Source organism: Numida meleagris, chromosome 7 (genome assembly GCF_002078875.1).
Source record: "Numida meleagris isolate 19003 breed g44 Domestic line chromosome 7, NumMel1.0, whole genome shotgun sequence".
In the NCBI taxonomy this organism is placed as follows: domain Eukaryota; kingdom Metazoa; phylum Chordata; class Aves; order Galliformes; family Numididae; genus Numida; species Numida meleagris.
The window spans coordinates 23,593,249-23,620,576 of NC_034415.1; the positions used below are offsets into that span (position 1 = coordinate 23,593,249).

The 27,328-nt window shown below is 43.0% G+C and overlaps 1 protein-coding gene across 5 annotated transcripts in view; it reads left to right on the forward strand.

Annotated features, from left to right (window-relative positions):
• Nucleotides 1–27,328, forward strand: part of ELAVL4 (ELAV like RNA binding protein 4) — a 75,704-nt gene that overhangs the window by 8,700 nt on the left and 39,676 nt on the right. For 3 of the 5 annotated variants that reach the window (XM_021405085.1, XM_021405089.1, XM_021405087.1), the window contains exon 2: nucleotides 26,240–26,480. In XM_021405085.1, coding sequence (XP_021260760.1) covers nucleotides 26,240–26,480 — 241 coding nt within the window. Of the gene's footprint in view, nucleotides 1–8,026; nucleotides 8,198–8,687; nucleotides 8,910–26,239; nucleotides 26,481–27,328 lie in introns of those variants that run through there. The other 2 variants (XM_021405088.1, XM_021405086.1) reach the window with 2 other exon arrangements.

Here is a 27,328-nt window from a genome sequence, read left to right on the forward strand (position 1 = left end):
TCTCAGTACGGAGAGTTCAGAATCATCACTGGTCCTTCCTGAAATACTATGCCTGCTTTTTTTCCTCCACCTTTTAGTCTTTCTGTACCTTACTGTTGTTACTGCTATAAAATTATCACTTCAGGAGTCTAGCTTGCCCAATAAAGAGGTATGAGTAGTGTTCACGAGGGAGCCGTTTATCCTTGAGTTGGGGTTTGGGGTACCCTTCAAGCAGATTTTTTTTAACCCTTACTTATCTATCTGTAAAATAAAAGGAATAAAATAAAATAGATGTAGTTGAGAAGCTTCCTGTAGAGATGCTTGCAGGTACAAGTGTAAGCTCTGGGATATGAGAAGAGCTTGATTTATTAGTTTGACCACATCAAACTAGTTTTCTGCCTTTTGAGCACCTTGGGTTTAGGTAGCATGGCCATTACTGCTAGGAGCATGATAGGGCTGACCCAGTTGAAACAGGATTTCTAAATGTGAAATGTTAAGACTGGTTTGCATTCTGCCTATTACTGAAACACTAAGTGCCAGCTGTTGTAACAAGAAGAAATTGGGACAACTGTAGCTCTTAACTCTTTGTATTGTTTTTGTCTTTTTTGTATCTTCCCTGGCTCTATATCCTTCCCGTGTAATTGCAAGTTGAAGAAGATGTAACCCTTCTGCACTCTGCTTGCTGGTCTCCTTTGATTTCTACTACACCTCTCTTCTGATCCCCTATCAGCCACCTCACATCTTCCCCAGATCTTCTTCTGATCGCTGTCTCAAAGCTTGGAAACGTCACCTGACTAATCCCCCTTTCAGGTTTTTACCTTTGTTCTTACTGATATTATTTGGCCTGAGTGTAAGATGTGTAGAATACTGTATTGCAGATGAGTCTAAACCAAATCCATCAACTTCTCTAAAATTAGGCAGTACTTGTTGAAGGGCCCTGCTCCTGCTTCTGTGAGGGTTTTTGTGCTCATGCATAGGCACATTAAAAATGGCTGAACTCTTGTAAATCTCCCTGGCAAGTCTAGACTTCTTCAGTGTCTTAAGTCCTTTCATTATTTACAAGTAAATACATTTTAAAAATGCAGTCATAAATCTTTGAAAACTTCTTCGTTTGTGCTTGGTTGAAACTTTGCAAACTTTATTATGCAAAACTGACAGCAGGTAGAAGTGTTTACTCTCTCTTTGTAGGTAGGGTTGAATCCTGCTCCCAGTGATGGCAGGGCAAGCTGCAGATTTCATGTCTACTGTCGAATCCAAGTTTTAAAATCTGTAAATTTAAAAGGAAGGAAGCAAAATCGGGGAGGAAAAGTGCTGTATATTTCTGAAGCAAAAGTAAAGCAACTAGGAAGGGAGGAAAGAATTGATTTTTCTCTTACTAACATGTCTTCCTAGAATATATGCTACTTCTTACTTCAGTGCACTGCCTCTGGGTTCTTTAAAAGGCATTGAGTTTTGGCCAGGGAAGAGGAGCAGCATGACCAAGGGATTCTGCAATCTCCCAAGTAACTGTGTGCTGAGAGTCAGAGTGGAGCTGTGATGCTAGTACCAGCTGTGGGAAGTGTAGGACAGGTGCCGCTCCTGTGTCCCAGCCCTCCTGCCCCTTAGTGGGGCTGTCTGCCTCCCCAGGAGCCCTGTGCAGCTGGGGTGGGATGAGTTTCCTGAGTTGGCACCAAATTCCTGGATGCATGCTTACTCACTGCCCTGCATGCATGTCCAAGTCTGAGTGCATTGCTGAGATTTTGCTCATGATCAGAGCTATTTACATCTACTCATTTTGTTACCTCTGTGCTCTGCTCTGCCCTTGGGAGCTTTGTTCCAGTCTCCCAGCTTCTGCGCATAAGTATCCACAGTGGGATTTGCAAATATACCCATCTTTGGAAAACTGGTGTATGATACTTAGAGCAGCAATGCAGCATCCAAATTGCACATCTCATAAGGCATGGAAAAAAGTGGGCAAGCTACATTAATAGCATATTTGTACAAGAGCAGCTGAATTGTGATTTCTTGAGGAAGTTTATATATCAGATTCCCCATTTAGACTTGTATGTATGTAGGAGGGCCTTTTTTGTCTGCTTTTTACATCTCTTGTCTTGTTACTGCAGGCATTTTTGAGTAGCTAGATCCTTAACTCCTCTTGGATTTGTCTTTCTTGGCACCGATTAAAAGAGGTGACAGGGTGTCCAGGTAGGTCTGTGGCATGTTTAGTCTCCCTGCGTCAGGGGCAGTCTCAGCACATAGGCAGCACGTTGCATCAGCCTAGGGCTTGTTCATTTCCTGGTGGGTCCACAGCAGGGACAGAACAGGAGTCAGTGATGGGTTCTTGTTCTCATGAGAGGCTCATCAAATAAAAGAAGGGAATAAAAGCTCCAAGCTACAGTGGTTGTCTTGCTTTAGCTACTGTCTCCTTAAAAACTGTGCCATGTTCCAGCTGTGGATTATCACTTTTATACATTTTTATAGTGAAATCTTTAACTCTTTTCTTCAAATACAGAAGTTCACTAAACTCAAAGAGCAACTGCCTAAAAAGGATTGCAGTGCCTTGATTTCCACAAGGTACCTGGTGGGATGTTCTATTTTGCTGTTTTTTTAAAACCACTCAGTTTAAAAAAAAAAATAAACTGTTTATATACACACTGATAATAAGCTGTTCGAGTGTCAGCAGGCGAAAAAAAACCTGCTCTGGTGTATCCCAACTCCTGTGCACATTCAGAGTGATCTGTTGGCCTTCGTTTTGGTTGCTTTCTTGTGCTCTCTTTCTGGAAGTCTGATTTGCAGTGAGGTGCTATGGGCTGTTTGGCCTAGCTTATTCTGTTTTGGACTCATGACTTCCAGCATCCCTGAATTTCCCAAGCAGCTTCTGCTGTTTTCTTGGCATTTTATAGGTGGTGTTCGGAGATGAATCACTTTCTTTGTGTACATTAATGAGTGGTTGTGCCCTGGTATGTTCCCTTTGTCTTCTGATGCTTTTTCTTGTAAGTTAGGCTCATCTCATGCAGTGAGTTTGCCGATGCTGTAAGTGGTGGATGAGTTTTTAATTTACTGTGAGATCTGCTGATGAAAAGGCTATGTGTGAGCTCAGTGTTGTTAAAGATAGTGTTGATGTGATAGCTTGAAGAGGAGACTTTCTGCAGAGGTTCTTGAATTACTGCATAGGGCAAACCCTAGTGCTTGCATTGTGTAATGTCCTTTCCTAGCCTGTTGTTTTCTATTAAATCACTTTAGAGTTCAAATCCATCTCTTACTCTCACATGCATCTCCTTTGTTCCTCATCCACCTGCACCTTCCCATCTGTCAAGCAACAAAATAATATTTAATTCTGATCAAAGAATAACTTTGATAAAAATGTCTTCAGGAAGAATAAACGTTCGAAGTGTAAATGTTCAGTCCTCTGGAAGAGTGGAAAATGAGGCGATGGAAAATGTCAGGCTGTAGTTCGCAGGCAGCAGCACTTAAATGGTTTGCTGTAATCATATTAGGATAGAATTAAACTGAATTCTTTATTTTGTACTGCAGTGAAGTAGGACTGTTACTGATCATTTTCTCCTCCCTCACGCTTTGATGATTAGCATGAAAACTCGAGCAGCGAAATTACAGGAGTTCTGCAGCAGTGCACAGAGGAACTGGTGTGAAAGAGCCTGAGCTGGAGTTTTGTGTCCTTGCACATGAGAGCTCTGGTGCTTTCCTAATAGACTGAAAATGAGACTACTGCTGCTTTATAAGAGGTCTGTTGCAGCCACATTGCTCTACAGCTTGGCAGATGGTGGCATGTGAATGGTTTCATATTGATTGGATGGATTTGCCTCGGGATAAGAGGAGTGTGGGGCCTTAAAGATGCGCTTCTAGCTCTCTTTTTCCCCCTCTTTGTTGGGGAGGAGGGAGGGAAATGTGTATTTGTAAAACACTTCACTTAAATCAGAGGACTATGTAGTAATCCAAGCACTGAAGTTACCTGGAAATAAAAAGTCCTTAAATTATCACAAAGTCCAGAAAGCCTAGGGTACTTATTTACTAAATGGTTATGCTTTTACATTAGAAGAAAGTGACACTTTTAATTAGTGTTCAAGGCATATGGTGAATGAGAAAATAAGCTTATTTCATGCAAACAGAAATCGATGCAAATAACCTTTATCCTCATATAAAAAGGGATGACTTGAAACTCAATACATATTCAAGAAGGTTAAGTCATTACTGCATCACTTTAATATTAGTTAAAGGCCAACAAAGAAAATCACTACTCTGCGTGTACTTACTCAGCAAGGATTGCTAGATATGAAAGAATGAGCTGATACTTTGTAGGTGAAAAATCCAAAGCAGCCCTGGTCCGTATCATGCTTTTATTATTTCACCATGGTAAATAACCTCTTGGGTTCTGCCTTAGTGCAGGTAGTGGCTGGAGACCCCGTAATTCTCATAGCTGTGCCGTCCTGGCCCATGAAGGCACTTAGTGTCTATCTTTGTTTGTTGTTCCTTCTCACACCTCTGTTTTGTGCTTAGTATGTTTCTAAATCCTTTGGTAAGAAAGGACTTAAGAGTTTGTATAGCACCTAGTGCAAAGGATCCCGATCTCATTCAGGCCTCTGGGTGTTGCTGTAGAGCACTGAGTAAATTTGTTTTTTTATAGTAATGGAAGTATTCCTTGAGGTATTTGGCCTTAAATAAAGGGGAGGGAGGAGAGGGGGAGCTTGCAGATGTGGGAATGGGGAGATTGATAAATTAGGAGATTCACGCACTGTTGAAAAGTGTCTCCTTCCTGTGTGTTTTTCAGTCGTGTGCTTTGATGCGTGCAACAGTGATTTCATAAATGAATTTAAGCCAAACTACGTCATGGCATTATCTTATCAAGTTGTCTGCAAACTTGCTTGGAGGTATAGTTAGTATTTCCGAACAGACTCTACCCACATGTGAATTATTTACATGCTGAATTTTGTGTTTTCCTGAAACACTGTCATGCTGAACGTGATGCTAATTTTGTTCTGCAGTACAGACCATTTCAGTTGGGTGCGCTTTCCCTTCTAATTACATTTTGTTCTCTGAACAAATTGGGTTTTACCATTTAGTTCATATTTGCTGAACGAAATGGTCCTCTGTAAATTTTAAGGTCCCTTTAAAAAAAAAATGGTTAAAGTTTTGGGTTTTTTTTTAGTTTTAATAGAGCTTACTTCTGGAGAGGGAAGTGCGCAAAATAATCCGAATCGTATATATGTATTTAAATCATACACGTGCATTTTTCCTCCTGCTTGATAAGTGTAGGGGTGTGGGTTCCGCTGTATATCGCAACCTAAAGCGATTCCAAGAAGAAATCTTTAAGATGGTTACTTGAATCTGTGTACACTGCCCACCTGGTGGTTACGGAGTGAACTGTTACTTTAAAGAATAGTTTAAACAACAGCCATGTTTGGGGCAGGCTAATCTTGCAAAGAGAGCAGTACATATAACAGGAGTCTACTGTGTGATAAGGGGAAAATTCAGCTCACTGACTAGATGTTTTAATGTGCGAACTCTAGGGAAATAACATATTGACTATTCTGTTGTGCGCAAGAAAATTGAAGAACCCTTTGCAGACAGAGGGCTTGCAAAGGATTCTTTCTGTTTCTCTTAACCAAAATCTGTGGCAAGATGTTTGAAATCAGCAGGACGCTTAATGCTGCTTTGTTAAATAATGAGGTAATATTTTGTCACTTTTTCTGGGCAGCATCTGTTTTTTCTCCTTTTTCCTATGTTTATGAAGGCTTCAGATTAATCTTCTGAAAGTAAGAGATTAAAAAAATCATTCTTCAATTTATTATGGTTTTTTTCCTTTTGATGCTTTTGGAGAATTGGGTTGTCTTTTATTTGCGGTTTCAATCGGCTGCTGTTGCCTAGGACATTATGCCACGTAAGGCTTCTAAACTGCACAGAGTAGGTAGTTATTAACGCTGAATTGGCTTCTGGTATAGTCCATCTGGGCTCTCTATGAGAGAGCTTGCTAGCGGCTACTGATGCTAAGATACCCGCAACCTTTGGGATGTATGCGTGGTGGAGAGGGGCTCAGTGATATGAGATCACTTCTTTTAAGGGAAACTGTCATTAATGAGTCAAGAAACTGCTCATTTATGGTAAGCAGAGGGGGGGGGGGGGGCTGGGAAACAACCCTGTGATTTCATTTTGATATTGGATTAGCTGTTTAAGACAAGTTTCTATTTTGTGGGGATGGAAGACTGCATTAAAAATATGCTCGCTGTTGGATTCTGGAGGGGCTGTATTGAGAATTTGATGCTTTACAAATGTGTCACAACTGTGATGCCGTGGCCAGGCGCTTACCCTGAGAGATAAATGGTACTATTGGAAAGACGAGAATAAGGTTGACTTTTTCAACAATAGGATTCTGCCTTTGTCTTTACGGAGGGAGGCCTCTGAGGACGGTTGAGCGTTTGTTTTAGTGCTCCTTGGAAAGCCTGTGTGTGGGGTGCTTTTGGGGGACGCGGTCGGTGTGCAGAGCACCTGGATTTATAGATGAATGAAAGATGATTTTTTTTAGGAGAGCAGCGTGCGATTATTGTTTCAGAAAAATGGCTGAATCTTCTGATATGCATAACCAATTTATAGCTACAAAGTAAGCTGAACTTGAAAAGACATAAAAAAAAAATCTGGACTCCTTCTTTAATTGTTATTAACCCAGAAGAGACCTTATGTGAAAATTTGCATTACAAATTTAACTTCAGTATTCAATGTATATTTGCACGCGATTGTGTGGTAATAAAGCGGCTCCGTAGCATTGTGATGCCGGCGTGCTCGGTGAGTGGGTCACCTAAATATTTGAGTTAGGAAACGGGTCTTCCGGACGAGTTTAATCTCTGCTAGTTTTTACCAAGCTAGAAATGTGCTCAAAAAGATGTGTATGGTGAGAGAAACCCTCTGCAGCCTCCTCATATTGTTCCTATTTTAATTGAATTCAGTACTCATTGCACAGATAGGTTGTGTGATGTCTTGTAAATGCGATTTTTCTCTGTGCTGGGTTGGTTTGGAGCTGGGTTTTGTAAGCTGCCTGTATTTCATACATCGTATTCGTGTATTCTGGGTGTGTGAGTGTGTATATGACTGAAAGCAATGTGAAATGCACGGCGTGTCAGCTCTGAGCTGAGTGGCTCCGAGGGGGTACATTTATACTGAAAAATAAAATACAACTTCTGGAGCAGCGGTTATCCGGTTCGGTATTTTCAAAGGTGTGTTTGGTGGTTTGTGAGGAGGTGCCCTTCTCCTCGGAAGGAGCTCCGTGGGTTTGTAGCAGCGCTCGTCCCACTGCTCTGCTGCTACCTCAGGTTTGGGAGCGCTCCCGTTAAGACTGAATTGCGAAGGACCGTCTTCACTGACAGGAGCGCCCGAATGGTGGAATGAGGCGATCCGTGCGTGTGTGTGGAGCAGTACGCTTTAGTGGGGGCGAATGCAAACTCCAGGTCAGTTGTGATGAAAGGATGCCGTGCCTTGGCGGCCCGGCCAACCTGTGAGCGAGAAATCGCAGAATATGGAATATGAACACGCGCTGCTCTGTGAGAACTGTCACTAACCCGCCGCGCTCGGGGCGGTGAGATGCGCTGCGCGGGGCGGCGGTTCTGTTAGCGGAGGGCCGCGGGGGTGTGTGTGTGCGCGCGTACGGTGAACTTGAGCACGCTCCCCTCAGCGCAATGCCGGCCGAGGGGCCGGGCCGCCCCCAGCCCGAGCGGAGGGCGTTGCGGCGCGGCCGTAGGGGCGCGCGGGCAGGCCTCGCGCGCGGCTCCCCGTCGGGCGGCGGCGCGGGGAGGCGCGGAGGGGCCGCGCGGCCCTCCTCGGCGCGGGGCCTTAACGAGCGGCGCGGTTCGGAACCCCGCCCGGTGCCGCGGCGGGCGGAGGTCAGCGGCTCATTAACACCGTCAATCTGGCGGCGGCTCATTTCAATAGCACCTGATGTCGCGACGCCTCCCCGCGCGGCGGCGGCCAATGAGCGCGCGGGCGCCGCTGACAGATGGGGCCATAAATGGGCGCGGCGCGGGGCCGGCGGCAGCAGCGCCAGCAGCGGCAGCGCCAGCAGCGAGCGGGCAGCGCGGCCCCACCGCCCGCCCCGCGCCCCCCGCGCCCGCTGCGCACACTGTGCTTGGTGGATCTTAACAAATACCAATAAAAGTCAGGTCCCCGAAACCTTAGCCAGTCTGTAGAAGAGTTGAAGCCTTTCAAGACCCAATATTTGCCATTAAGAATGGTTATGGTAGGTATTGGTAGATTTAAGCTCGGGTCGCAGCGGGTGTCTGTAGAGGTAGATGTAGAGGCTGACATAGATTTCCCCAAACGTGCATCGCTCTCCGCCTGTCTCACACGGGGGTGGCTTGCTGTGCTTGTCCATGATCTCTCCCTCTCTCTCTCTCTCTCTCTCCCTCTCTCTCTCCCTCCCTCCCTTTCATATTTAATGTCTGCGCGTCCTTTAATAAAGGATGTACTCTCGTTGCGAGGTGGCGGCGGTGCGCTCGGAGCAGAGCGGAGCGCTGATGCCGGGCGGTGCGTGGCGGGCGCGGGGACGGCGGCTTTGTGCGAGCGGGGGGTGCGTGCACGGCGGCGTTCGGAGATGCGAAATCCTCGGGGGGGGAGAGGGGAGGACAAAAAAAAAAGCTTCGAGATTGGTAATTTTCTTTTGGTGGACTGCGCAATAGGTATGGTAATTTTAAAAGCGAGTGATTTATATGAGCTTCGGTAAATGCTGCATATTGTATTTCAAAGAGTTTCCTGTCATGACCTCATAAAAAGAGGAGGAGGCTGTGTGTGTTGCAGCGCCTAGTCTATGTCGATTTTGTTGCATCGCTGGGCAGCCGCGCTGTAAGAAGGAATGTCAGCTTTTACATAACGCTCTCTTTGCTTCCGACTCGGTGAGGGGCTCTGAGGGTCCATCTTGGCGATCCCAGATGGAGTGGAATGGCCTGAAGATGGTAAGTGAGCGCGGCGCCTCGCCCCGCCGCACCGCACCGCACCGCGCGGGGCTCTTTGTTCGGGAGCCGCCACCGCGATGGGCAGCGCCGCGCCGGGCCGGGAGCGCCGCGGGGGGTGCGGGTGGCCCCGCGTGGGGCCGGGCGCGGGGAGCCAGGTAGTGCGGGGCTGCGCGGGGCCGGGGGGCCGCGTTCTGTGCGCTTTTTTTTATTCCTTTTTTTTTTCTTTTCTTCCCTCCTCCATACCGAGGAGAAGGGAAAAGCCATATTTCTGCGCGGATAGTAATTCTATTTTTAGCCCGCGCTGGCGGCGGAGGGACCCGAGCCGCGCTCTCCCCTTTTGTGCTCGCCTTGTGCAAAATGGCACGATCGCATCCCGGGGGCGGGGGGCCGCGCACAATGCACCCCCGCCCGGTCCCCTCGCCGCCGCCACGGAGCGCGGCCGGGGAAACAAAGCGGCGGTCTTTTCCCTTTCTTACAGGATTGCCTTTGTCTGCCTGCTTGTTTTGATGGGTGTAAAACAAATAAGATTAGACTGAGCAGCCGAACTGAAAGCGATAGCTGGGAGGAAAAGCCAATGAAAGGTTGCCGGGGAAACGAGCAGAGGGGAAGCTGAGTGGGGGAGCAGGTGGCAATCATGTGGGAATACTGCAAACAGTGTAAAAAAAAAAAAAATCTAAAAAAAAAAAAAGAAAAAAGCAGGGGCTACCTCGATTATCTGTGCTATTCTTTGTGGCAGTCACAACTTTAATTATTCTTTATAAATAGGTGTTAATTACATTTCTGGCTCAGGCTTACAGTGATTTCTAGAAATCTGTTTTTAAGCATCTGTTCTTTCTCCTTTGCAAGAGGAGAGGGTTCATTTTTTTTTTCCCCTCTTTTTTTTCCCCCTCCCTGCTGTGAAATTGTACGTGCAAAAAATGGCAAGGAATCCTGCGAGGCAGTATAAAAAAAAATGTAAATTATATTGAATGAAGTTGACAGAGGTATAATAGTGAACTCCCACAGCTGATAGCTTCTGCAAATCATTTCTTAGAATTTTCCAGCAAATGTCCCTATGAGAACAGTAGGTAGAATGAATTTACCCTAAGCAGTGATTTTGTGTTAAGTGATATTGGTATTTTTACAAAATCAGATGGTTATGTGGCAGAATAATCAGTTCAGGGGAGTTCACCAGATCCTGCAGTTTATGCTCTGAGCAGAATTTACGAAAATAATGGGATTATTTTCCTCTCCGTCTCCTGCCCCACCTTTAGCCACCGTCTATTCTCCATCTGCTGTAGCAGTGCCGCTTCCAATGGCAGGCTGCTCGTGGCAACTTTACTTTGTGAACTGCAGCTGAATATTCTGCTGGTGGTGATGGGCTCTCATTGTGGTGGCAAACAATGTGGAATAGCGAAGTGCATCTTTAAGCGAGGCTGCTGGTGCTGAAGCGTTAAACAGCGTAGCGGACTACTGAGCGATAGACGGTAGTGTAAGAGAGATAAAAATGTGGTTGCCCAGAACATGCTCATCTATCACACATCAGGAGGCACAAGAGAAGCGGAGCACGAATACAGAACACGCCTTTCTTTCTGCCTTCATTTTCAGATTTCTTTTTACTTTCTTCCTTTCTCTCGTGCACAATTACTTCAAATGCAAATCGGAGCAGGGACGTTAGTGCTCGATTTAAGTAGGAATAAAAAAGAAATTAAATCCCCCTTCTGATTTGCTTTGTTTTTAGTACTGCTTCTGCTGCAATCCTTTCTGTAAAGAAGTGACTGAATGGCCCTCTGAAAGCTGCACTGCTTTACATGGTGAAGGGGAAAAATCTTGAGGGTGTGTGTGCATGTGTAAAATTGTGTATTTTACAGCCTGTCCGTGTGCAGAGATGTGTTCTGACAAGTATTATAGTTGTGTGTGTGAGTAAAATGATTTTTCTTCCATCTAAAACAGAGATGCTGTGTTCTGAATCTGTTAACTTAGTCACGCCAATAAATAAGGGTGCCTTTATTATACACAGCTGCATTGTTTAAGAGTCATCAGCTAGCACTTACATTTTCATTTTTTGTTCGATTTGGTATTTCTACAAAGATTTAAAAATGTAGTCCTTGTTTTATGGCGCACGTGTTCCTGCCTCAGTCTTCCTCTTTTCTTTGTTTTAAGATGATATTAATGAATACAGCCTGCATGTACATAGTGGCATTCTTTCTGTATGTAAGGGATCACGCTGTAGATGCTCATATAGGAAAATAGCCGTGAGGTTAGTGAAATTAATAGTTAGATAGCTTGGAATTACTACAGAAAGGTGAAAACATAAAACCCCTTCCTGCTTAAATAAAAAGGTGGAGAAATTGCAGCTGTGTTTAGACATATTTTGAAAAACACTGCTGTCTTGGTGAACACTGAGTCAGAAAGGATGAAATTCAGAATTAGGTTTTGATGCAACGTGAATCCTGCCCGTCAGTTTAAAATCCTGTCTCCGTGTACTTCACTAATCAAGTTCCCATGTTAGGCACAGAGATGTCTCTCATGTCTCTCTGCTGTTGACTGGCTTGCTTGCCTCCTCTGCTTTCTTCCTCTCTATTAATTTTTCCTTTCTGAGCTCTCAAAGTGAACCGGAGCTGTTGTGACAAAGGATGGTTACAATGAATTAGAAGGGGTGTGCTTAAAAATCCCACTTGAATGGGCTTGGAATAGTCTTCCTCATCTTTATTTGCTCCAGATAAATATTTTGACTCTATTGAAAGAAAATCCGGTTGCGTTAATCTTGCATATATTAATTTTTGGAAACGTCTTTTAGGTTGCGGTGGCTTTTTCACCAACCTTCCTACTTGAAATGCTGTGAGGGTATTAATTAAATGCGGGTTATCTTCTGTGTGCAATTGTCGTGCTGGTAGCACGTAACCTGGAGCCACTCTGCTCTCCGAGGTTTTTCGGAAGAAATGAAGTCTGAATGTATCCCACATTCTGGCCGGGGTATTTGGTGTTTTCTTCAGGAACTTGCACTTCCAAAATATTTCAGCAGGCAAGACATGGGCAGTGGCAGAGGATATTACAGTGAGAGAGATGCAGATAACTTGACAAATCTACTCACTTCTCTTGGCAATCTGTGTCCACTGACAACTAATTTACATGCGTGGACACACTAAAATGTACATTTGTTTGTCTGTGGGACAGCTGACTGGATACACTTGGATGCACTGGCAAATACTGCAATGCAGTATTTTTTTCAATGTCATTGGGGTTTTGGGGGAGAAATGGGCGCAAAGTTTTCCTTGCGAGTGAGGTGAGGGTGAAAACTGTGGTGCCTTTGCAAACGGTAGGCCAGATTTTGCAAAATTTGCTTACCTCCAGAAAGTCACCCTTCCCCCATTGCAGTCCTCTCCTTTCTCCTCTTCTTTCTGGGCAGGATGGAGAAAGAGATGAGCGTGCATGTGTTTTACGTGTGTTCATGCATGTGTGTCTTTCTGTGCCATTCAGATGGATGCTAAAGGAAGTGCTGGGGTTGGGATGAGAATGGAAAGGGCGTTTCTGTAAGGTAATACTCTTGAATTGCTTGTGCATACATCTGGTTACCAAAGCACAGGACTTCCAAATAACTCTACAAGCAGGACATGTTTTTCAAAACTCTCCAGAAAAGGAAAGAGGAAGGTAATGTTTTCAGTTCAATAAGTAAAATAGTTTTAATTGTAGTAAAATCCAGTGTTTAATGTGGATTTAAACATTCCATTGGAGCGCATTTAAACATTTGAGATACTGTCAAGTGAAGATGTTGGAGAAGTGGGTGTTCAAATGCATTTCCTTCTTGCTCTTTTTTCCTCCTTCAAATGATCTGTCTTTCTAAAATACCAGAATATTTTAGGTACAGGGGGCTTTTGTAGGTCACCAGCTTTACAGTAGGAAGAAGAAAAGAGAGAGAAGGTCTCAATGTGTCAGAGGCAGTAATTGTCTAAAATTAACTGTCTAGAAAAGGAAGGAAAAGCTTGGAGGAAAGAACGAGGCACAAATGTGAAACTGCGCTGTGCTAGTCGGGGAGATAATGAGTGATAAATCTGAGCTGGTGCAGTGGTGTGATGCCTGTTAATTTCTCAGAGCCTTGACTTTGCAGGTTTGTTACTTACTTCGTTCATGCCTCTAATTATAAGCAGTTTTGGGTGGTAGCTTGGGGCACTGAAGATGAGACCTTTTGTTGTTTACTTGTTTGAGTATTCTGACTGTGCAATAGTGGTGGAACATCACTGTTAGAAATCAGGTGCTTTCAGATGAGATACAGTGAAAATGCAATTAACGTTTTCAACTACCTAATACTGTTTTATTTGTAGCAGTTACATTGCTGGTGTACATTAAGAATGAGCTCAGTAACACTGGTGTTAGGTTTATCTTTATTTTTGGTAATGATAATCCTCGTTTTCCCTAACCATACTGGGTCTCCTAATGAATTATTGCTGCTTTAGGGCCCCATAAAGTAGCGGAGGAGGCCGACTGTCTTTTACCTATTGTTCTACCTTTGATCGCATTGTATTTGATGATTCTCTCCTCAATTAAGAAAATCTTTACAAGTCAAGAAACGCTGTGAACCACCAGCCAATCCTTAATTAGAATGTATTTAAAAAAAAGCTAGACCTTTGTGTCCTTTCTGGAAATGGGTTAGTTACACCATGAAAGACAAGCCTGGTTTTGACGATATTTAGGGTTGTGATGTATATAAAATTCTGTAGTACGCTTTTGTTGCTAGGGCACATGCAGTTGCGTCAGCGATGCTGTTGTGATGGGGAATTATGCATCCTTGAAGTCTCAAATACTTTTCCCTACGTTCATTTATTTTTTAATACTAAATTCATTTTTATTGCATTAAAATCTCTCATATCTTACAGTGGGTGTTTTTTCCCTTCAGGGTCAGGGCTGCAGAGTATTTGACTTCTGAGCTTCCAGAAGTCATGGAGGTACAGCATGATAATCTGTGTCGGAACAGATGCAAATGAAAGTTGCTCTCTAATTCGGAGCTTCAGGAATGTTCCCTGCGTAATGTGTTTCTGTACGTGTTGGTGACTTTCAGTGTTGGTGGAGGGCACTGGTTCCACGGGAGCCCTTCCAGTAGCAAAGCTCTTTCAAGTCAGTTGCTCCAATCTGGGAGTGTTTGCGGCGCTGTCAAATGGCCACCAAGCTGTCTCCCCTTTTAGTTCTTGCTTCCTCAGAGATGGTTGGTGAGAATGTGGTCCCATCTGACCCTCCACAAAGAGTTGAAAAAAGATGGGAGGTCACTGCACTGCGCTTGGGCCTGTGCATTGCCTGTGATTGCGTGCGAGCCTGGTCGGAGGAGCTGATGGCTTCTCTGTATTCACTCCCTGGTTGAGTGCTGCTTAAAAGCTTTTGTAGGTACATAAGGGATGAAGGAAGCTTGTCCTTTTTTCATTCCTCCCCTTATGAATTTTTTATTATTGCATACTTGAAAACTGGCAAAGACAACAATACTCACAATTTATAATTTAAGATGGATCTGACTCATCCTGTAGTGTTGTGCGCAGTGGCCCATTGAGAATGTGGAATTCCAGGAGCTGACTGTCACGTTATCTCTTGTGGGGCAGATGAGTGCAGTTGCCATAAGTCTGCACTTTTCTACAGCTATTAGAAGCAAAACTGGTATTAGTGACTTGAGAGTTGTTATTAGGTTAAGCATTATCGGGAGACTTTGCATTGAGGATTTTTGTTTAATGTAGATCATCTTAAATTCTAAATGTCTGTTATGATGTGTGGAAGTCAACCTGTTTTGTAGTAGTTCAGGTTTGAGAGTTTCATGGTAAATTGGGCAAAATACTAAAAGCCTTCTGGTGTGAGTCAGATAGCTGTACATGGGGAGAAGGCCCAGCCTTTCCTCAGCCCTGTGGAGCTGGCATGTGGCCTCCCCTAGTTTTCTGCAGTTCCCTGTTAGATAATACAAAATTCACAACCCAACAGGGTTAACCCATGTTTAAGCTACTACTTTGTGATGAGGTGTTAACGCATTCTTCACTTGAGATCAGAGAGGTTCGGGGGTACTTCATCAAAGGATGGTAGGTGCAGCACTGAGTTGCTGTCCTTGGATTCACCTTCTCCTGCTGCTGGACCTTGGTATTCCAATGGTGGCCAGTGGCTTTCTTCTACCATGCGCTTCTAGAAGAGGCTGAGGACTTATGGGTACGCTTGTCCCTTCAATTTCTGCAGAGCAGGAGGCACTGTCAGAATGCTGTAGAAGTAATAATGCCTGTAAACAAATACTCCTTAAATAAAAATAGTTCTAATAGTGTTCCCTGCATATCTTTGTTCCAAATGAAGTTACTGGCAGTAGATGAGTAGGGGGAAGCTGATTTTTAGCAGAAAGCGTGAGCGCTGGAAATTCTTCCTAATATGTGTGTGCCAGCTATTCTGTGGCAATGTTGCAGTTTGATTTCCTTCCTGTAAGAGCAGCTGTTAAGGGAATTAGTATCTCTGCTTGATGCAGGGGGCCCTAAAAAATGCAATACACAACTGCTGCGGTGATTGTGGCCTTTTTCAGCGTGACCAGGGATGGAAGGGCCTTGGTGATCCAGCACGGTAGCATATTGTTCTCTAGACTAAGTGGGCCAGGACAAAATTACCATTTTCTGTTTCGTGCGCTCTGTGAGAGATTCCGGAGTACACTTCAGAATTTGACATTGTGTTTGATAATTTATAGAGCACAGTTTATATTTAACTGTAGACACACTAATCCAGGAAAAAGAGTAGTGTATTTTTAGAATCCTTTTTTATTGTCTCTGCTTGTCATTACCCAGCTACTGAAGGAAGTGTTCATAAATGTAGATGCTCACTGGGATAGAAATTGAGTTTAATTTCCATGATTAGTCCTTGCTACTTACCAAAAAAATAAAGCATTTGTGTGATGATCTTTGGCTGTCAAGGAGCTTTACAGCTGTATGTGGTCCTGGTGGTTGCTGCAGGAAGATGTTCCCACCCCAGAGTGAGCTGCGGTACCTAGGCTGAATGCCCCAGCAAGCAGAGATGTTTAGAGAACTTTTTTAGCTTCAATAATGACCCAAGGTCACCTCAAGACAAAGACAGAGTTCTTGTTTGAGGTGAAACACTGATGGACTGGATCCAGCTCTAAGGAAGCATTGAGTCTATGACAGGTGAGCATTATAAGGAAAGACTAGGCAACAGAAAAGGTATTAGTATCGTTTCTTTTCTTCTTCCTTCAGTTCTTAAGTACCTGTGTAAGCTGTTTGTCTGTGTTTATGTGTTTAGGGCAGTTCTACCTACTAATCTCTAATGCTCCTGCTTTCTTAATGGTTGCCTGTTCACATCTAAGTGAAATATAGCATAGGGGGTTTGAGGTTGGGCTCCCCAGGTGGCCTGGGACTCGTTGCCTCCATGCATCTGCACCTGGCAGGGAGCATTAGCCTAATTGTATTTTTAGCCAGGACTGTGTTATCCATAGGCCAACTCCTTTGTCTTAAGAGGAGTTTTAAAAGGTATTTGAATGTTCAGGGTACCTTCATTTATTTGAATAAGAATTTAGTTAATGAGTTTATTTAGGAACTTCAGGAAGCATCCTAGTAATTTAAATAAGGAAGATGTTTGGTTTGGCCTGGGGCCTGTTTCCCTTTTTTAGTATAGTTGCTACTAGAGTTTGTCAGAGATAAGCCAGTAGGGTCTTTTAGCCAGACCTGTGAAAGACGCATATGTACTTGATATTTTGTCCTTATTGATTGAATAGTGCACTATTAATCTGTGGGTAATGGTCTTTGATCTCAGCATAGGTGGTTTTTCTTTGCGTGGTATCTTTCTGTATTATTGAGATTTGACCCAGACAGTGCTTTGCTTAACTTTGTTTAAGCAGTTTTGTTGATGGTTTACTTGTGATAGCATCAGAGTAAGCCACTCCCTCCGTATCCCAGAAGGTCAATTCTTATCACTCTCCACCAGGAATTTCTCAAATCCTCAACTTAAATTTTCTCTTTGTGCCCATTGCTATCTTACGTGGTCATATCACTCCACAGTAACTCACTTTGACTTTGTCTACCATAGCACCATACGGAAGCAAGAATCCCTATTTTCTTGTGGAAGTATTATTCTTATAAGTAATAATGGTGTGGTACAGGGCAGAGAATTAGAGGTTAATTACAGAAAAGCTGTAAATTTTTGTTCATTACTAGTCTAGTTCAGTTCAAGACTGGACAAAGAAAAGTGCTGTTACTCTCCAGTAAGCTCTCATTTCTAATGAGAGAAATTTAAATTCCAGTGTTCCCCACATCCTGTCTTGGGGTATTATCTCTTGAACTTGTGAGCAGCAGTATCCATAGAGATGTTATTGCCAGCAGTCAAGATATACACATGTTGATTAGTGCTTCCTAATTGCATTTACCAGTGTGTCTTCATTACGGTCCTGTTGAGGACAGAGCCTGAAATACCTTGTTTGAGGCATGTGGCTTGCTAAGCTGTGAATTCCTACGTGATCTTTGTTTGCCTCAAAAACGTATGGGCAACGTTTTCTAAAAAGAGAACAAATGGCTTACGAGCTGAAATCCTATTGCAGTGGACATTAATGAACCTTAAATCACTTAAAGGCTTTTGAAAATTGTAGCTTTTGCTTCTAGAACTTTAGTAGTAATAACAGCAGTGAGGGGTTGGATGTCCCTGGGCTTCAGGGAGAGCCTGCTCTGACCTGCCTTTGCTTTAACGTCTGGTAAGTAAACTTCAGGTCTTTTCCATCTTGATCCAGCAGCAGTTTTACAGTATGGCTTGTGATAGAGTTTTCACAACCTAAACTTTTGGGTTTCAAATAATTCTAGGCGTTCTTAAAAGGAAAGAGAGTGGAATTGTGACAGGTCTACAGAAAATGAAGACTTGCAGCTGTCTGCTTATTGCACTAACATGTATACCTGTGGAAATCTGCGTAACTGCATGGTGGTACATATGTATTCTCACATCAGTAATATAATTCTAACATAAATTGGTAATATATAATGCAATAATATTGTCAGTAAAGTAGGCAGGAAACAAAACTGAGCTAAGAATAAAATTCGGAAAGTCACTAAAACTGTGGAAAGATATTCTTAAATACCTTTGATTTCATTTCAGTGTATTTCTAGGTTATGTTTCCTTTACACTTAAGAGTTGTTTCAGTTGTCTGTCTCTAGCATTCTCATATTATTAGTATTATGTAGTATCTAGGCTTTTGAGAACCTCTCCAGTCTGTCAGGGTTTGTCTCATACTCACTGTTTTTTGGTTTTGTGACCCTGCAGATGCAGATCTTTACAGTTTTCCTAGACTCCATCTCTTTTTTAAGACTGATGAGGCAGTTAGTGGGAGACTTCTTTCCTGCCTTTGTGGCATCAGTCTAATAAAATGCTATCCGTTGCGAAAAAGGAGATGCTTTCATCAGATTTTGGCTTGGAGCATCAGTCAGAGAAAGATGTCATCTTTCTGCTGAAATTGTTTGTTTTTCAGACTCCTTCAGCCTTCATATGCATCTTGAAAGAACAAGTAGTAGATCCTGATTTCTGAAAAAGCCAGGAGGGAATAAGGAGCAGTACAGATTGATTAAATAAATAAAGTAAACCCTTGTGAGATTTTAGGAATGGAGCTGTCCAATATGAATTCAGCAGAGGCGGCAGGATGATTGAAACTGTGTCTTTTAAAAGGCAATGCCTGACCATGCTGCTTCTGCTTGGGTTTCAGAAATGTCTGGGCCTTTGGCAGAGGCTGCCCCAGGGGCACGGTGGGCAGGAGCCCTGGCAGCCCTGTTCTGGCACGCAGGTAGGCCTGCTGCTGGCCATGACCTCTCATTCAGGGCCATGATGTGGGGCACACAAGGAACTATAGGGTATTCAAAGCTGAGCTGGTTTCAGAATTCATCAAGCTGACCCAAGACGCATCCATTTTCCTCTCCTGGCATTTTCTGATTGCTTTTTCCAATGCTGCATTCCAGAGCTGTGATTGAATACTGTGAAATCAAGGCTGGATTCTCTTATATTTTCATATGTAAATTAAGTTCAATGTCAGAAACGATTACAAGCAAATTCTAGTGAAACCACTCCAAAGTATAACCAGTTGACTTCCTAGAAGTCAGTTTTTCTTAGTGAAAAGAATTGCTGTCATGCAGGGGTAGTAGGTAGCTTCTCTGATGCTGCCTGATACCTTAGTTCTTCCTATGCCTAGTGCTGATTGAAAGCTTCAGTCAGAAGGGACCTACAGTGATGAAGTCCAGCTGCTTGGGCACTCCAGTGCTGTTTAGCATATCACTGTAGGCCTTTGCTTGATGCTTGGAGAGCGCTGAAGAGTAGAGTCAAACTGTGCTGAGGATCCCAAGATGCATACCTTCTCCATAGGCATCTCAGAAAGTGAAGGATCTGCTAACCACGATGGAAGTCAAGCCTGGTAGAACTTCATAAAGAGCAACAGATAGCGTGGGTTGAGGTAATACATATGATAATGTTGTTTCCATGTTTTGTTTCTCACGGCATCCTTACAAATGCACACTTCATGATGCTTCCCAGAAGTCACTGTGCTTATGAGGTCCTTGCTCTCCAGTTCAGCATGCTTCCTGTAGGTCTGAGGAGGGCTGAACTACAGGTACCCTAAACATAGTGCTTCCCGGTCCTGTCTTATTCTCACTGCAGGAGTACCTGCAGTGAGAATAAGAAACCACATCAAGTTTGTAATATAGTGCATTTGTTACTATCTCTTGTGTGGTTATTGGATGTGTAGCTCTGAGAATGGCTTCATCTACTCAGACCTTGATGTTGAAGTGGATCTGGCTTACTTGAGTATCCTGTCTTTTTTTCCTTCCACCCAATCTCTTCTGTCATGGAAATCAAATGTAAACCTGTAAATCCCATACTTTGTGGGAACAGAAAGCATTTATTACCACTTTGTGAGGTTCAGATAAATCATGCAAGTTGGTGCATCGTAATACTGTTTTGCTTTGTCAGTTTTGTAAGGAAAGGTAACCCTGTGACTAGGCTGGGCTTGAGGACATGGAGTTACACTTCTAGAGCTGTCATAGCTTACCATGTGTCTACAGCACTCTGCTTAGATACTTCGGTTTATTTTGCTTTGCCCCTTCTGCAAAATTTGAAATAAAAATTGTACGCTTCTTATTGTGTTGGTGCAGTGATAGTCCCTACCCTGACAGCATCTGATGCAACCTGATGTTGGTATCAGTTCTGTCCTTCAGGCATGACTGCAGTGAGTCATATTGCCAATAAACTTTACATTATTGTGCCCCAAATTGGGGGCAGACTGTTTTGTTTTGGCATCATCACACAGCCACTTCTAATGAACTAGATCAAGATAAGCTGAACTATGAAAATAACTTTCTCGTTTGAACAGAAGCTAGTCTCTTGAAGTGAATGTATTTGTTTTCTCCACTGGGATCAGTTGTGTGCTCTGTAGCATTATTGTGGCACCCGGTAAATGTGAACTTGATTAAAAACACTTGAACACCATTTCAACTTGAGTACAGTGTCCTCTGAAGCAGATTTTGTGGGAAGACTGTAGCTTTCCCACCAGCGCCAATGACTGCTCATTTTGAACTGAGACTTTCAGCCATGTCTGTTCTTAAGACATCAAGTATCCCTTCCTCTGGAAGGGAGAGGAAGAGCGTCTGAAAGAGTGTGCAGATCAGTGGGGGGTACGTCAAAATATGGAGGGTCTAGAAAAATAATAATTTCTGGGATATTGGATTTGCCTCCAGGCAGATTTGCTCAAAAGCTTCATTTTCCTCCTTTATTTCATGTTCACAATGCATTTCTTAAGTAAATAATAGCAAAGTCTAGTTGTGTGGTACATAAGCCTTAATAAAAACGTAATTGACAGTGAAATCTGACAGTTGTGCTGTAGAGAAGAAGCTCTGTGCAGCTTAGTGCAGACTCGGTGCTTCTCCAAAGGTCAGCGCTGATGGAAGCGCACATAACGTGCCCATGAGGTGCAGGTGCACCTAGTGCCCATGCTGCTGGAACTGTGGCTTTCAACCAATGAATACTTAAAATAGCAATTTATTTTTTAAACATTCCTATGAGAAGAAGACAAGATCTGTCCTGATTTTATGATCCAGTAAAATTCAACCGAAGTGTAGAGATGTGCTTAATGCTGGTGAAGTGAGTAGAAGGAGCAGCATGAAATTGGGGTAGGGGCATGCAGTGCTGGTTGAGGGCTGGGGGGGCAGGTCTTAAAGCTCCTTGTTTCACTTGGTGCCTGTGAGCAGGGCTTCTGGCTGTGACGTGGCTGTCCCCATTGGTGGGGGCAGATGGAGGCCTGTGGCTGGGCTGCTCCGGCAGCTCCTGCAAATTGGGCTTTTCAACCTGCAGGAAAGTTCTTGTGGGACCGAGACTTGTGTGCCACACTGACTTCCTTGCATTCAGAGGGAGAGAGATGCTGGGAGTTTAAAAACCTGTTTCTCACTATAGGAAGAAAACCATTGTGACTGTTTTATTTGAGAGGTTCTGTTTGTTTTTCCTTTTGTCATCTTATTCAGGAGATGGCTGTGGGACCTCTGCCATGGCACCATTTGTTTTCCCATGTAAAAGCAAACAACTTGCAATGCTAATTAAAGAGCTTTTTTAGATGAAGTAAGAGCTCTGCATTATTTAAATTCTTTTTCATGAGAGAATGTTCTGAGTTTGTTCATTAATAAACAGTTAGAAATAAAATAAAATTAGATGTTATGAATTCTTCATGAGGTGTAATTTACCATCATTTTTCTTGGCATTTAGGTGCTGTGAACAGTTTCATAGATAAGATTTTTGACATGGAGTCCTCAAAATGGAGCTGTCCACACAAATCCTTTGGAGTTCTTAGGATTTTATTCAGGCTCTTCTTAAAGAGGAGACTGTGGTATGTTTAAAACAATTCAGTGCCTGCGCATATGCTTATTTTTGAGATTGTTAATTGCTACTCTATTTTTTCCACATCTAAAATTAATTCCTCTTTATTGTGGAAAACGGGCAGCAGAGCTTATGTAACTTGGATAGCAAGAATGAGTGTTAAATTATTTGCTGAGTACGCGCTCCTCGCAGTGTATGTCTGTGACAGTCTTTCAGTCCAACAGACAGGCCTTTTTTAGTCTACTGAGAACAAATCTTGTAAATATAAAACATGTATATTTACATTTATGGAGCCATTGGCTATTGTTTATGCATGCAATAGGAAGATAAGCCTGTCTTAATTCAGTCTGTGGGTAGTTTTCTAAATGATTCATTAACTGTGCTTTGTAATGGTAGATGGATGTTACACACTTACTGTAATAGCAACTGAAGATAAATGTCAGTCATTGTGGCTTGTTTAAGCATTGTAATCGCTTTGTTCATACATACAGGTATTCTTTGCATTATCATTGGCACTAGTAATTCAGCAGCACTAAATTAATTGAATTAATTGGAGAAAATGTATACGCAGATATGACAGAAGTATTTCTGAAACGTGTTTTGGAATGCGGGGATGGCTGTAACGTTCATTTGTTGCTGATATTTTGTAGGAGGGGTTAGGTGAAGCCTGTTGGTAAGCAGTGTATTGCAGAACACAGGCAAGGCTGGTGCTGAATTCCTGAGCAGCAAAGCTTTCCTTTGTGAAATCTGTCAAACCGAAATACCTAGTGCTGGGCTGATGCATCACCATACTGAGAAAAGTAGTACACCAAGAAGTAATTTTTAAAAGCAGCAGTCTGAAATGTACCTAGAATTTGAGGTATGAGTTGCCTTTTTTAACTTTAAAAAAAAAAAAATGCAGTCATAGTATTTTCGTTTTGAATGTTACAAACGTGGAATATTCGAAGTATTGGTGCTTAAATTACTAATGTATTAAAATATTAGCTGCGGTTTACTACTTCAGTTATTGTTCATCTGTATATAGAAAATGTTGCAGTACTGAGAGCATAGCAAAAAAAAAAAAGAGGGGAGCAAAAACCTGTGATTCTGCACCAGTAGCAAGGACGTGTTAGCACACACGGTGGTTGTATTAGTGAGATTTCAGCAGCTACGCAAAGTAGGTTAGAGAAGGGCTGTGGAACAACAAAGATGTTGCTAGTTTTAAGTGGTGTGTAAGGAGGTCTAATGCTGATCTTTAAGGAATTACAGTATGTTTCATATTTCAAAAAGTATCTATTTGTATGCAGTTGCTGTTGGATTCTCTGCATTTCTTTTGTTGATATCCAGGTGAGCCCTTTGTGAGCTAAAGATAAATGTATAACCTCCTTTCATACTTCGTTAGAATTTTATAAAAAGTACTGGGCTGTATTTAAACAATTAATGTTATCAGCAGTAATTAAAACATGATGAGAATGAACTATTTGCTGAGGAAACTGTAGTGTCTACTTAAATAATATCCATATTGCAGTGTAAGTACTGAATTAAGTCTCTACATGTTGTAGACAAGGTGAACGGTATGAACTTTATTTTTTGAACAAATGCAGTTTTTCATGTAATGTACTGACAGCTTCTTAACTTTAAGAAGTCAAGTGCTGTCAATGTCTGTATTGATTTATAGGGTAGAGGACAATGTTGAAAAGGAGGATGGGATTTATGTTCCTTGTTAGCGTTTTTACTAATGATATGAATCAGTACATACGTGTAAAAGTGATGCTCCTTTGTGCCCATGAGAACTCTGGCTGCTTCCTCTGGTGCTTAGGTCTTTCTGGGCAGAAACCACTGCGTACAGACTTGAAATTATGCAGTAAGTGAAACACCTGTCTCTGTTACCTAAACTTTATGTACAAGTCAATTTATAGTGATGTACAACTTTGTAAAAATTTGAAGGGCCAACAGGGAAATAAACATTTCCCTACTACTGAAAAATCTGATTGGAGCTGTGTAGGAGCAACCAGGAGGAAACCCTGGTGCCTGGGGTGACAGTAGCTTATGCTGAAATATTTGGAAATACATTTCCTCATATAATGCATTTGTTCAAGAAGAGACTTTACTGAGCAGCTTAGATTACTCTTGATGTTCTGTATTCATTAAATACCTTAAACTGTATTTATGTGCGTGGAGTAGAGCATGCTTAAAATGCAACTGAAAGGAGTTTACGAAACGCAGAAGTAGGACGCAGCCAGCTTCAAATTTTGTTGAATAGATTTTTCTAAAAGATGGAGGTTTGTGTTTATGGTGGGGAACTATACATAGCTTTCGGTCCTGCTGCTAAGAATAGGTGACGTGGCTTTGTCAGCACGCTGTGCTGAAGGCCTGCTTCTACAGCCGCAGCCACGAGCAGCGCTTCTCCTGGCTTCAGAGGGCCAGGACTGATCCCTCAAACTGTGGTTTGTCTTGTGGCCTTTGTGTTAGAAAGGATACGGTCAGATGACTCTGAGAGCTGCTGTTAGCAGTGTCTGTCGCTGCCATCTTCTGACTGAGCCTGGCTAACTGTCAGGTTTTTCTTGGTGGGGCAGGACCAGGCCGTGTCCCATCTGAGGTGGCCTGTGTTCTCCTGCTTGGCTACCCGGGGGGACAATTGGAAAACCCCAACTGGATTTTACTTTACTGAAACTGATACGGTGTATGTACGAGCATGCTGAGCTCGGTGTATTATCCTTAGGGTGAGAGGAGCCTGCATGGGCAGCAGGTTATTAGCAAAGCTTAGGATTGGAGTGAGCACCCGCTGTAAGGCTAGAGATGCGGAGATCAAAAGATTATCTTCCAGCTGGACCTCTGAGCTAAACAGATTTAGTGGTGTCTGAAGCACTTAGTGTGCGTGAGTAAATACGTGTCGGAAATCGGATTGGGGAAGAGAGTATGGCTAATCCTGGGTAAACGGGAGGTCCTGAGCGCTGAATGTGTGGGTGGGCCCTGCCTTGCCCAAGGTGTCAATGGAGTCTGGGGACACGTGGCTGCCGAAGTGGGCAGTGGGGCTCTGAGACTGCTGGCTGCCCTGAGGTTACTGCTTGTGTGGAATTCGTGTTCAAAAACTATTGTGCTTTGTGGCTGAAGGCCTTTCTGTATAGGCATCACGTAGCACGGTTTGGAAATGGTCAAACCAAGTAATATATTCTGGGGTCCAGTAATCAAAAACAATAGTAATTCGAAACTTGTTTCTAGTGATTAAAAAGAAGGATTATTTAACAAATGAAGCTTTAAAGAAACACTAAAGCGTATCAGTTTAAAAACAGAAAACCTGACCAGAATATAAGCTATTTAGAGACTTAACCACCCTGATGCAGTTAATTTTAGATCATACTCCTCTGCTCTGGTGCCCCCCTCCCAACCCAACTACAAGCCTAATTTGTCGCAATACATACCTCCCTGTCTTCAAAAAAGAAAGCTAATTAAGTCATGAGTAATTATAATAATTACAGGATGAGATGAGCACGAGGCTCTGTGCTGGTAGCTCTCCTCCATGCCCTTCCTGCGGTGCACCTTCCCATGGCTCCTGCTTGCTCTGTGGCCTGTCCCGTCCCTGGGCAAGGCAGGTCCCTGCAGAGCCGTGGAGCACCCAGGTTCATGTTCATACGTGTCTGTGCAGCTCTGCTGCTGACCATGTTCTTCAGCCTGTAGCCTGGAGGCAGCTGTGCCCACACAACTGGGCACACTAGTGACAGCCGGGATAATGTCACCTGTCTGCGTGAGCAAAATGGTTTATTCTGTGGCATTTTGGAGAAGTCCTGAGTCCATTTGGTGGAGAAATTGGCAGTCCGTGTTTCAAGTTAGAACCACTTGTTAAAATTCCGTTCTGTGCTGGATAAGCTTTATCTGATTAAACCTTTCCAGTAACTCACCTGAAGACCTTTGTATCTCTGAAGATTGCAAATCCAGGGCTTTATTATTTAAAGAGGTGTCAGTTCGTTAGTGAAAAATGTAACTGGAGAATATAGGTCATCCCTGGAACCAGTAAGTGGTATGCCTTGGGACACAGTGCCTTTATTAACTAAAGGCAGCACGAATGACGACACTTAGCAGATTGGCTGTGCTTGGTTAATGTTGTTGTCATTGCACTTTGTGATACAGTTATTAAATAGGTAAAATATTTTACCTTTTCATATAGAGCCGTACACTTATTTCATCTGATTTAATGGAACTATAATTTTAATTATGATTATTACCTTAAATTATAATTAAATTTATGTGGTTTAAATATACATTTGTGAAAATGGCTGTGTGATGAAAGCAGAAATCAGCTTTGCATTAACAAAAAAGGATTTTTTAAACTGCATCTTAGTATATGCTCACAGCCAAAGACTAGCATGACCTACTTTGCAACAATAACAGAGGAATCAAGCCAGTTTCTTTTGTTGAAGTATCTAAATTGGTCATGAATGCTACCTACTCATTCGTTTGTAAGTATCTTTAAAAAACAGCAGTTGTATCTATGAAACTTAAGGGTTTTTTCTCTTTCTCTCTTTTTAATTTAGATAATTAGCACCATGGAGCCTCAGGTGTCGAATGGCCCTACTTCCAATACAACCAATGGACCCTCCAGCAACAGTAGAAACTGCCCTTCCCCCATGCAGACGGGGGCTGCCACAGATGACAGCAAAACCAACCTCATAGTCAACTATTTACCCCAGAACATGACCCAGGAGGAGTTCAGGAGTCTCTTTGGGAGCATTGGTGAAATAGAATCCTGCAAACTCGTGAGAGACAAAATCACAGGTAAGCTCTCGAGCGTTGCTTGCTTTCCTGTACATCAGGGTCAGTTTACGCTTCAGGTCAGCAGAACCTCAGTGCTCATATTGCAAGTGCTTTCTACAAGAAGTTCTGTAGGTATCATGGTAAGCTTATTCCAATGGTAAACCTTTAGTTTTCAGTCATGTATACTGGATGTAGAACTACAGGTGAAGCCCCATGTTCTCCAGCCTGCATACAGCTCTGAGGGGTGGCACAGGCACTACCAGTATGCATGCACGTAATGCTTCCCATGCAGCTTCTTTCAGCAGACCTCAGATGATGACATGGCTTTCTTGATCATTGTTATGTTTCCTAATTAACGATGGTTCAATTGTTCAGACATATCTGAATTGCTTGAGCTATTGACAGTTCACAATTCTGACTATTTCTTGTGAAGTTCTTAGTACCTTCATCAGACTTTGTGTTAACAGCAATTCAGAATCACAGTGGTTCTGTGCGTCCATCACAGCCCCCGTATCTCTGGCTTCCTGGAGCACTAGTGCTGTGTAGTTAGGAGCAACTCCTCCAGATCTCATTTGAACACCTTTGATTATTGGCTAATGAACTTAGCTTTGTTCCCTGAGAACACCGTAGTTTGCAATGACTTCTTCCTGCATGAGGTGGCACCCGTTGATTGGTGCCTTCAGAATAAGAAAAGCTTCCAATTACAGATCTTACTCCATAGAAGACAGAGGTGTCTCCAACTTTGCTAAGAGGGTGTAGGTTGGTGCTGATGCACCTCACCTGCTCTGCATCCTTGCTGCTGCAGCCAGAAATTCACTGATGGACAGAATGGCAGCAGGAGAAGCAGTGACTTCATATGGTTTGCTTTA